This window comes from Magnolia sinica, unplaced genomic scaffold (genome assembly GCF_029962835.1).
Source record: "Magnolia sinica isolate HGM2019 unplaced genomic scaffold, MsV1 ctg429, whole genome shotgun sequence".
In the NCBI taxonomy this organism is placed as follows: domain Eukaryota; kingdom Viridiplantae; phylum Streptophyta; class Magnoliopsida; order Magnoliales; family Magnoliaceae; genus Magnolia; species Magnolia sinica.
Window position 1 is genome coordinate 45103 of NW_026682854.1, and position 12236 is coordinate 57338.

At 41.6% G+C, this 12236-nt stretch overlaps 1 protein-coding gene across 1 annotated transcript in view; it reads right to left on the reverse strand.

The window, feature by feature from the left end:
• Positions 1 to 5545, reverse strand: part of LOC131236363 (phenylacetaldehyde reductase-like) — a 30328-nt gene extending 24783 nt beyond the window's left edge. Inside the window, exons 1-2 of the mRNA XM_058233489.1 lie at positions 5522 to 5545; positions 5296 to 5436 (exon numbers count right to left, since the gene is read on the reverse strand). Coding sequence (XP_058089472.1) covers positions 5296 to 5410 — 115 coding nt within the window. The 5' untranslated portion in view covers positions 5411 to 5436; positions 5522 to 5545. The remainder of the gene's footprint in view (positions 1 to 5295; positions 5437 to 5521) is intronic.
• Between the last annotated feature and the right edge of the window lie 6691 nt (positions 5546 to 12236).

Genomic DNA, 12236 nt, shown 5'->3' on the forward strand with positions numbered 1-12236 from the left:
TCCCTATGGATTCGACCTCGGTCTTACTGAGATTATTACTACATCACAACCCTATACTTGGGTGTGAATAGTTATTAGTCAATTTCACGATGTTCGCGGTCAATTTAGGCTCAATTCTCAGTTAATTTAAGTCAGTTTGTGGTCAATTTAACTAAGTTAAAGATGTTAATTTCAAGTAGTTATCAGTCAATTTCACTTCGTCATCGGTCAATTTTAGTCACTTTGCAGTCAATCTCGCTTAGTTCGCGGCCAATTTCACTTAGTTCGCGGTCAATTTCACAATGTTCTCGGGCAAATATACAACACATAACTTGAGAAATTGACCGCAAACTGAGTGAAATTGACATCTTGACCAAGAATTTCATTCACTTCACGGTGAAGTTCACTCAGTTATTGGTCAGTTTCATGATGTTCTCGGTCAAGTTCACTAAGTTCACGGTCAATTTCATTCACTTCGCGGTGAGTGAAATTGACCGCGAATTGAGTGAAATTTACTGCAAGCTTAATCATTAAAATTTATTAGCCATGAGCTTAATCATTAAATTTTATTAATTAGGCTATCAACAAATACGTTGAATTCCTGGAGAGAAGGCATGGTTCACTTTCAATGTTATATGCTCAAGATTGCAAGTTTTGCCCTACATTTTTTTTTTTGTAAGTGTTTAAATTGGATTATAGTTACTTTATTTTGTGTTTATATGAGATTTGTTATAATTTTTTATTTTGTATATAATAGTCATGTTTCTAATTGAATATGCCGATATTGAAAATGTATCGGGACATAGGCAGCGACTCGGAGCGTCAAGCATTACAAGTCGATAAGTTCGGTGTGACTGGCATTGTTAGATATCGAGAAGGGGCCAAGGCCATGTGGCAATATGAATGGGTAATGTTGTCGTTGCAACTTATCAATGCTGGGTATACCCATTTCTATCATTTCTTTAATGATATCTAATCTTGTTAAACATTGACAGGCATACGTATCGGTGAACCATGACAACAGTCATTGGTACCTAATGGTCATCCACCCTTAAGAACAAGAGATTGTTATTCTCGATAGTTTATATTTGTCGATACAAGAAACAGATCGAGCTGATGAAGGAGTGCTTTCCTATTATATTCTATGCCACAGGAGATACGTCTGCGCTGGACGGGAAGGATTGGACCGTCAGAGAAGATATTTCCATACCAAAGCAGACGAACGGATATGATTGCGGCATATTTGTCATAAAATATATTGATATTTTGTGCAGCGGTTGAATTTTGCTAGGAACAGACTTGCAAAATTTCACCCCCATCTTTAGGAATTTAATAGCTTATGATTGCTTGAGTGTCCACGATAGATGATATTTGTCTTAGGCATGAGAGGAATAAAAAAATTTTGTGAAATATTGTAATTTGTTGTAAATGATGTCTTGTTTAAAATTTAAGGTGAATGAAGACCTGCTTGTATGTTAATTAATTTATTTATGAATAGTGATTTAACTGTAAATGGAGATTTGTTTGCGTATTAGTATCGGTCAATTTCACTAACGACTTCGCGGTCAAGTTCACTCACTTCACGGTGAATTTCACTCACTTCGCGATTAATTTCACTCATGTCTCGGTCAAGTTCACTCACTTTGCAGTCAATTTCACTCACTTCACGGTCAATTTGCCTAACTTCTCATTCAATTTTACTCACTTCGCGGTGAACTTCACTCACTTCGTGGTTAATTTCACTCACTTCATGGTAAATTTCAGTCACTTTGCGGTGAACTCTACTCACTTCGTGGTCAATTTGCCTAACTTCTCGGTCAGTTTCACTTAGCGGTCAATTTCTCTCATGTCATGGTCAATTTCACTAACTTTGCGATGAACTTCACTCACTTTGCGGTCAATTTCTCTCACTCGTGGTCAATTTCATTGACTTTGCGGTGAATTTCACTCACTTCACGGTCAATTTCACTCACTTCGTGGTCAATTTGCCTAACTTCTCGTCCAATTTCTCTCATTTCCCGATCAATTTCACTAACTTCACAGTGAACTTTACTCACTTCGCGATCAATTTCTCTCACTTCGCGGTGAACTTTACTCACTTCGCGATCAATTTCTCTCACTTCGCAGTTAATTTCAATAACTTCGCGGTGGATTTCACTCACTTCGTGGTCAATTTCACTCACTTCATGGTCTATTTGCCTAACTTCTCGTTCAAATTTTCTCACTTCCTGATCAATTTTACTAACTTCGCGGTGAAGTTCACTCACTTCACGGTGAATTTCACTCACTTTGCAGTAAAGTTCACTCATTGCACTATGAATTTCATTCACTTTGCGATGAATTTCACTCAGGAAGCGGTCAACTTTACTCACTTCGCGGTCGATTTCACTCAGGAAGCAGCTTATTTCAGTTGACTCGCAAATTTGGTATGCGCAACTAGGTGTATCATGTTGGTTCACTAAAGTAGCTTATTCTACCCCAAAATCATATGGGGTACGTCCGACAACTCATTTTGGTTTGCAAGATACGTCTGTTTAAAGTTCTAATGATCATCTCCGTTTCCTATTGGGCCTTGTTATGGTCCACCTCAATCAATCTGACAGTTCCCTTTTCCCTTCATCCATGTCGGAGTAACCTTATGAACGGATTATGTGGCAAATAAACATCACGGTGGGCCTTAGGAAGGTTTCAACTATAGGCATCGATATTCCCACTTTTCATGTGGTGTGGTACACTGGACGGTTGGATTTTCGCCATGTTTGGGTTAGTTTCCTAACATGAGCTTACAAAACGGATGAACGAAGTGGATATAATATATACATCATGGTGGCCCCCACAAAGTTTAGGGTTGCAGGAATCCTGCTGGTCCGGATTTGTATGTGTATTAGAAACATCATTTTCCATGCTAAGCTGTGACTAGTAATTGTACATGGACACTTTGACTTCCAAAATATGATATTTGAGGATTAGTAGGAAGTATATATGGTCCTCGACCCCAAGAAATGCATACTAGTTTGTACAAGTGGGGTCCACTGTATGTGATCCAGACCGTTGATGTGTTAGGCCACAATTCTGATAGACGATGCTACAGAAAACTCCCTTGATGGGACAACACTAACCCATAAAATTGTAGCCTCCGAAAAGGCCATTACATGGAGATACAGTGACGTTCCACCTTCAACGGTTGAGAACTCCCAAGATTGGTGGCTGGGATTTTATCAGCCTTACCTGCCTACCTTAGGTCACAAGTAACCAGTAGTGGTTTTGGATCATTGAACCGTGGGCCCCACATGTACCGCGACATATTGTGCATACATCTGGCCGAGGATCACATAACCCCATCCAAGGATGAGAAAAACTTGGATACTCTGGCAAAGTGTGATAGCGATACGCAGGCGCTTAGAAATTGCACACGTGGCTGAAAGTAAGCCAAAATATGTTACCAGATTAAATGTATCAGGAACAAAAATTAGGCTTATTTGATCATCCGACTGTCATATTAGTAGACGTTAATTGGACGGTTGAAAATGAAGAATATCTAACGTTCCAGTCCTACTTCAACAAACAGCGTCTCAAATCAAGGGTTAGAATTGCTCAAAATCTAATTTTGGGGATTGACTTAATAAAAGACGGTGGATTTCAGAATTTAGTCGGTTTAAATTGAGTTAGCGTGTGCCTGTGTATCAAGTTCTGTACTCTGTCAGAGTATCAAATAAGTGCAAAAGGATAAGGGGCTGCAGCACTACCGCCGGACCGGCTGGATCACGAAAGAAATACAAATTATAAAGCAAGAGTATTTTAGTTCGGTAAAAATGTGCCCGTGCAACAGGGTCATATTTGGGTAAAGAAAGCTTGTTGGGGGCAAAGAAAGGACAGTCGGTTAGAAGTGAGGCATACGGTCGGGAAAAGCTCATCTCAAAATGCCAATTTTCTCTCGGGCTGAATAGATTGCGTACTACAAACATAATTTTAATGTGTGGATCTTCTTTGAGCCCATTATGATTTATTTGTTAGATCCACACTGTCCATAATATTTTTCAGATCATTCCAAAGCATAAATAAAAAAAATGAGGCACATTTGAAGTAAAGTGGACCACACTACAAAAAGCAGTGGGGATTAAATAAACTTCCGTTGAAACCTTGAAAGAGCCAACCGTGAAGCTTATTTGCCATGTAACCTATTTATAAGGTCACATGATGGACCTGAATGAATGGAAAATACAAATATTAACTTGATAAAAGCTTCTGCAGTCGCAATAAGTTTTCAAAGATACGTGTTAATTTTTTTATTTTTTATTTAGTGATGTGGTCCACTTGAGCGTTGGATCTCCTAAAATAATCTAAAATAATAGATGGACGGTTGGATCTAAGAAATGCATTATAATGGGCCACGCTAATTTCACTCGTCAAGGACTTCCGTGTGTTGCATAAAACCCGGAAATGTTGACGTCTGAAACTTTCGAGCCCCATCATGATCTGTGTATCAAATCGACACCGTCCATCTATTTTTCCTATATCATTTTAAACACAAGACCAAAAACCAAGTAGATCCAAGGCTCAAATGGGCCACACAATAGGAAACAGTGAGAGTTGGAGGTATGTTATCCAAAGATTACTGGAACCAAGGCTCTTATCAAGCTGAAATTTGTGATTTACCTTCATCAATCAATGTGCGTGTGAACGTATGAAGAGTTTAGATGGCATATAAACCTCACGGTGGACCTGAGTAAGGTTTCCACGGTAGTAGTTCAATTACCGTTTCTTTCTATGGTGTGGTCAACGTTAGCTCTAAATGTCTCTCATTTTTTTACTCATGCTCTAGAATGATCTGAAAAAATTGATGGACGGTGTGGATCTAATACATAAATCACAGTGGTCAGAAAAGCTCCACTTGTTAAAAGTTATATTGTACGGCAGAAATTTATATTTAAAAAAATCGGTGCATTTTGGGAACCAAGAAAAATATTCTAGCAAGCCTCTACTAGGATTAACTGAAGTTCCTTTGTGTCTACGTGGCAACCACTATCATCTGTCGCTTCACTGGGCCTGTTTGAAGCGATGATTGATCTGAACCGTCCATGTTCTGGATGCTCATATATATAGACTAAAGTAAGAAACTTTACGATTTAAGATAATCTGTAAATGACTAATATTCAACTCAACTAGTTGAATGGTGAGGATCAACCTTCCAACACGAGTAAATAGACCACAGCTCAGTTATCATTACCCATGGACGGTTCATACCATCACACCATCTCTGCACGTGGGATCTGACCATAGATGTGAGTGCGAAAAAAAGAGGGAGGAAGAACGTACCGAGATGTTGGACGGTGGCATTGACGGAGTATCCTCGATCGAGGAGGACACGAACTAACCAGGAACCGATGAAGCCGCTCGCTCCCGTAACACACACTCTCCCTCTCTCCGCCATCTCTCTCTCTCTCTCTCTCTCTCTCTCTCAATCTTTCACTCACTCCCTGCCTTTTGAAATGAAAATCTTTGATACTCTTGCTAGGATGTGCAGATGATATGCAGCTTTCACTCACTCCCTGCCTTTTGAAAAGAAAATCCTTGATACTCTTGCCGAGGTGTGCGGATGATATTCAGCTTTCACTGACTCGCTGCCTTTTGAAAAGAATATCTCTGATACTGTTGCCGAGTTGTTCGGATGAGGAAGCGGATTGGCTGGTGTAGCACACACCAGCTACATAGCTGCTGTAGGTACGTGTCGTGCGAAGGGGAGCACTGACGCTCCTCGAGCTCCGAGTTGTACGAACGGTTCAAAGGAGATCAAAGTTTATGGGCCCCACAGTCATGTATTTATTATATCTACACCGTTCATCTATTTTAGAGATCACTTTAGAGTATTTCTCAAAAAACGAATCATATCTAAAGATCATCTGGACCACACCATAAATAGCAGCGGAGATAATCATTTTCACTGTTAAAAAATTTGTAAGGCCCACCATAATGTTTATTTTCCATCTAATATATTCATAAGGTCACAAAGACCTGAATGAAGAGGAAAAATAAATTTCATATTGATCCAAAACTTCTGGGACCCCAAAAAGGGTTTCAATGGTAGACGTTCACTCCCCCACTACTTTTTGCAGTGTGGTCCATTTTATAATTATATCTGTTTTATTTTTCTTCTCAAGCCTTAATAAGAGCTCACCAAATTGATGGACGGTCTGGATATAAAACATACCTCGTGATCAGACCCACAGAACTTGCTGACGTCAATACAGCAGCTGTATAGCTGGTGTGAGGTACACCAGCCAATCCGCTTCCTTGGGGTGATACGCATGCGCTTAGAAATTACTTTAAAATTGCATACGTGGCATACGAATCAGTTAAATTAAATTGTTTGAATTATGGGTCCAGTTTAGATGTACTGTGAACTAATAATTAAGATTATTTGATTATCTGACTATCGGATCAGTGACCATTGACTGGACGGCTGAAATGAAAAATATTCAACGGTCCTGTTTCAACACATAAGTGTTCACGAATCGGATGTTAGAATTCTTCAAGAAATATTTAGCTTCCAACTGTGACTAAGCAACAGTGGGTTCCACAATTTTAGTCGGTTTAATTTGAGTTAACGGACCTCATGTGTACAATTTGCGTGTGCCTACGTATCAACCGTCACACGCTTGCAGAGTACCAAATAAATGCTGATATTTTAAGGAGCAGATTAGGTGAGACACTGGTCTGACCCAAGACGGTGCGGCACTTAAATTAGGGCCCACTTTGATGTATTTATTCTGTATCCACGCCGTCCAAACGTTTTTTCAGATCATTTTAGGTATTAGTAGACCTAAATATCAGGTCGGTCACAACAAAGGAAATAGTTTTTATTGAATTCCTTACCATTAAAACATTCTTAGGAATAACTTAATCCTTTTGTATTGTTTATTTGAAATCCAATCTGTTGATAAGATCAAATAAGTCTGGATAAAGGGAAAAGATAAATATCAGCTTGATCCAAAACTTCTTTACTCCATTAATGGTCAATCACCACTGTTTCCTACAATATGGTCTACCTGGTAATTGGATCTTTTAAGTTTTTGGTTTAATGCCAAAATTTAATCTAGAAAAACGGATGGACGGCATAGATACGGAATACATGTATAAAGGTGGGGTCCACGGTAATATCTACACTGTGTTGGGTGCATCCTAGGTTTCAACTAATCCGCTCCCTACTTTTCAAATCACTCACTATTTTTTAAGGAGAAAATGACCACTGTAGACAGAACCTTTTATCCAGCGGTTTTTATGAGAAAATACAAACTTAAGTTACCAACTTAGACTAGCACGTGCGGAGAGCGAAGTTGAGGACGAAAATACCCCTCCCTTCTTTTCGAAGACGAGCGCTGACGCTCCTCCAACCGAGAGTTGTACTAACGGCTCATAAGAGATCAAAGTTACATGGCCCCACAGCTATGTATTTATTATATTCACAACGTTCATCCATATTTGGAGATCATTTGGGAGCATTATCCAAAAAAAAATAAAAATTCATATCCAAATATCAACTGGACCACACCACAAAGAGCAGCAGGAAAACTGATTTACACCGTTAAAGATTTTGTGAGGCCCACCATAAAATTTATTTTACTTCCAATCTATTCATAAGGTCGCAAAGGCCTGGATGAAGAGGGAAAAAAAATAAAATTCATAATGATCCAAAACTTCTATAACCCTTAAAAGGGTTTCAATGGTAGACGTTCAATTCCTCACTGCCTTTTATAGTGTGGTCCACTTGATAGTTAGATCTGTCTTATTTTACGTCTCAAGCTTAATGTGAGCTTGCCAAATAGATGGACGGTTTGGATATAACACAGACCTCATAATGGGACCCATAAAAGGCAGTGGGGATTACAAAAAAAAAAAGAACCTATGGCTACAGTTTTCTATAGCTACGGATTATAACCGTAGCCATAGCATATGTGAGACCCGTATCCTACACCGTATCATTCCGTAAGCTTCCGCGGTCTTCCCGGTCAAATTTCGGCAACCTTCGACTCTTAACCGGCATTTGCGCGCGACCCTGCGTCACACGCCGTCAACCCGAGACTTGTACCCTGACGACCGCACCGTTGCCGCGGTTCTGACGCCGCGACTCGCGCGCCGATCCGATACTCTGGCCAGGAGATGTGAGCTAGCGTTCGGTGCGAGAAAAACGCTGCGCGTGTGAATGACAAGAGAATCTCTACGAGATGTCATCTCAATCAATTAATCAATCAATCCCATCATGTCAAGTACATGTCAAGTACACATCACCTCTCACCCTTCCCCAAGCAACCCCCAAAGTCAAAAAGGTTCTTACACACCCATACTTCTCTTACACCATTTACCACAAAAGTCAAAAAGTCTTTTATACATCCATCACCACCACATCCATCACCCATCACTCCTTCTCTCTCTTTACAACCCTCTCTCTCCTTCATTTTCAAATCTCATTCTAAGCAAACCTAAAAACCACCACACGTTCAAGCCTCTCCCCATCTCTTCCAAGCTACAAGTGTGGCCCACCTTTCTTACCCTTTCATCTCTCATCTCAACCATCCAAACCCCATCTCCTTCGTTGGAATCAAAGCTAAGGAGCTAAGGAAGCTTAGGGTGCAAGAAGAAGCCGGTGGGTGATCTTGGATCTTCATTTCTTTGTCTTTTTGAGATGTAAGGGCCCACTTATGGTGGGACCCACCTTGATGTAGGCTTTGTATCAAAGAGGGGCCCATAGTGACGGGGCCCCTCTATCTTCGCCAATGTCTCTCTCTCTCTCTCTCTCTTTCTCTCTCTCTATGATCATGGCCCACCTATAATGTGTGTATTTCATCCATGCAAACCTACCGGTGAACCCCCTTCCATATGGGACACACCATGATGTTTATATGTGATCCCAACCGTCCTTAGGGCGGCCACCTTGATGTGGCTAACGGTGGGGCATGGCTGTCAGTGAAGTGTGATCTGACGTGGGCCCCATAGCTCACGTGGTGGACTGAGTGAAAGGTGCCTCGTTTCAACGCTGGAACCACCCAACACTTAGCTCAACTGGCAGACTGAGTGAGGACGCCTCATTGCAACACCTGAGGTCTTAGTATTGAACCTGTGGAGGTGGCTAGCATGGTGTGTGTGTACTGACATGGGTGTGACCTGACGGTGGGGTCCATGGGACCCACCCACGTCATCCATCCATTTTGGTGGGCCCCCTTAGTGCATGTATTATATCCTAACCGTCTAGACGGTGGGACCCACGTCCCTATGGGGCCCTCTTTGGTGCATGTGCACACCCAGCTCCATAGCTCAACTGGCAGACCGAGTGAAGGATACCTCATTTCAACACGTGAGGTCTTGGCACCGTTTTCCTAGTGGGGGCGGCCGACAGCGAAGTATGACCTGACGGTGGGGTCCATGGGACCCATCCTCACCGTCCATCCACTAGTGTGGACCACACCGTAATTGTCCAGGCTGTCCAAAGGCCTGGACGTCACTTGGTGATATAATATAGATATATATTATATCTATTATATTATATATATTGTATATATTATATATGTGCTTTTGAGAGGGTGGGCCCTACGTGTATAACTACCCACCTCTCCCTTTTTACTGCGTAAAGCTGTAGTGACAGCAGCTATTACACACACACACACATACATACATACATATATATATATATTATAGTGTATTACATATTGTATGTTTATAGAACAGTGGGCCCTACATGGGGGCCCACCTCTGCCATTTGGAGTGCAGCAAGCTGCTTGCACAGTAGCTATGTAGCTGCTCCTCTTGTTAGCAGCCAGCCCACAGGCCCCACATGATGTACGTGTCTTATCTACACCATCCACGGTTTGGATGGTGGGGCCCACCATGATGCATGTGTTGCATCCATACTGTCCAACCATTTATGAGATCGTTGTATGGCATGGGAGAATGGGTGAATCAGATTTAAAGTTCAAGTGGACCCCACCATTTAAATAGTGGACCGTGACATCCATCGCTCAACTTCTAAGGGCAACATGAGTTTCCAATTAAGTTGATATTTGTTTTCATTTCATCTATCTCTATGTTAGCTTGAGAATAGGTTGGATCTCAAAAATATATGAGGGTGGGCCTAATTTGGTATGCCTGAGGCCCATTTGATTCGGCCCATCCGACTCGGCCCATATGATTAGGCCCATCTTGATGTAGTTATGGCCCATCCGTTGAGGCCTACCTTAATATATATGAAGCCCATGTTATGAGGCCCATTTGATGTAACTAAGGCCCATGGGTCGAAGCCCAATTGGATGTACACAAGTCCATTACAATGTGTGACTCTACCATGGTTTGTGTAATAATGTTTATAACGATTGTGCCTTGGGAGCAATGTTGGTTTGACGTCCACATTGTAAGAATAATGTTGATTAAATGTCCGCATTATAATTCTCCCTAGGGCTCATTGTTAGGCCTATATTTGTAGGCCATCTAGGCCCATCTCCGTTATGAACAACATCCATTACCATATAACATGTTTAGTATAGTTCCATGATTCATGATCATACGCATCATATATATGCTTGATATGAGAAGTGACTGATTATAACATATGCCTTCGGGCAGATTGTTTAAGGGCTCCTGGTTAGGCGGTGTTGTGCTACATGAGCATACGATACGCGTAGGATTGCTGCATGATTGGATAGTGTGATTCATGCATTTCGCATTGTGTGATATGGTTACTGTACGCCCTATCGACATCAGGGCCGTAGCCTCCACTGGCATATCGTAGTTGGCAGAATTGGATATTAAAAATCTTGTTTTACATGGGGTGCTATAGATATCCCTAGATGAAAGTCCTTAAACCCTTATGGTACCAAGAGGTTGCTCCAACGTGTAGACCGAGTAGGTGCATGAGCACCGAGGGCCGATTACCAGATGGCCTCGCTTTCCACTGTCGTGATCGGTTGGAAGGGGGTGCGACCTTACCCACCTGAGAGGAGGGAGCAAAGCTAGGCTGAGTTTGACCAGCTCGAAGAATCGGTCCGCTATCGACGAGCCGAGCCCGATATTGGCAGGCAGTTAGTGAGGTCTCTTCCACTCGCCTTATTGCGCGCGATGGGGCGGCAATCTGGTTTAGAGTGTACTAGACCTCGATGATATTTCAGAATTGAGCTATATTGATATGTGGACTTAGATGAGAATTTGCATGCTTGAGTTGCATTTCGCACCGCATGGCCTTGGATGACCGACATCATTTCATGTCTTGCACCGCATGGCCTTGATACGGCTAATAGCATTCATGGATTCATCAGCATATTTCGCATTACTCTGATACTGCATATTTGTATTACTACCTTACGCACACACTTACACCACCCTCTAAGCTTTCTATAAGCTTATGCATGACCGTTGCATGCAAGTGACATTGGACCGCAGCAGTGCTGAGGCAGGAGCGCATAGCAGATTATTTTGGAACTTTTCGTCCATTATCATTATATTTCTCTTTATGCTCATTGTACTTGTAAAGTTTTTGATCATAGTGAAAATGTGATGGAGTTTTTGGTTGTTGTTTGTGAGTTATGCCTTTGGTTATGCTTAATACGAATCAAACTGATGTTGAAAATTCTCCTCGTAGCATCCCAGGATCGGAGCCTGACGAATGGGCGTTGGGAGCCAAGAATGGGGTACTACGGAGGCTGTCGGCGCTGGATTCGGTGATCGAAAATTTTGCGAGCCCAATTTTCGAGTTTGGGGCGTGACAGTGTAGCCTTGCTTTTAAATAACCGTAGCTTGGCGATCAATCACGACTCCCGCAATTCCAACGCAAGTCGCTGTCCTGATCGGCGATCAATCGCAGATTCCGCGATTCCACCCTCGATCTATGGCTACGGATTATTGTTCACTTCCCAAGTATAGGGTTGTGATGTAGTAATAAACTCGGTAAGACCGAGGTCGAATCCCAAGGGACTGATACCTGTACGTTACCTGAAAATAACTAGAACTAGAAAAAAGATGAAATCTAATTCAGGTGGATTTGAGGAATAATGATGAAATAGTAAAATATGTAGGATTCAAAGGTAGGGAACTAGGGATTCAGATAATCCACTTGTAGAGATCAGGGAGATCTTGATACCTGCTTCAAAAATCATGGAACTTAAACTGAACTTCCTCTGATATAATTTTAAAAGGATGAAAGGTATATGAATTAGAATGGATGCCATCACCAAACCATGCCCAGGAGACAAAGTCAACAACAGGATTAAACTAAT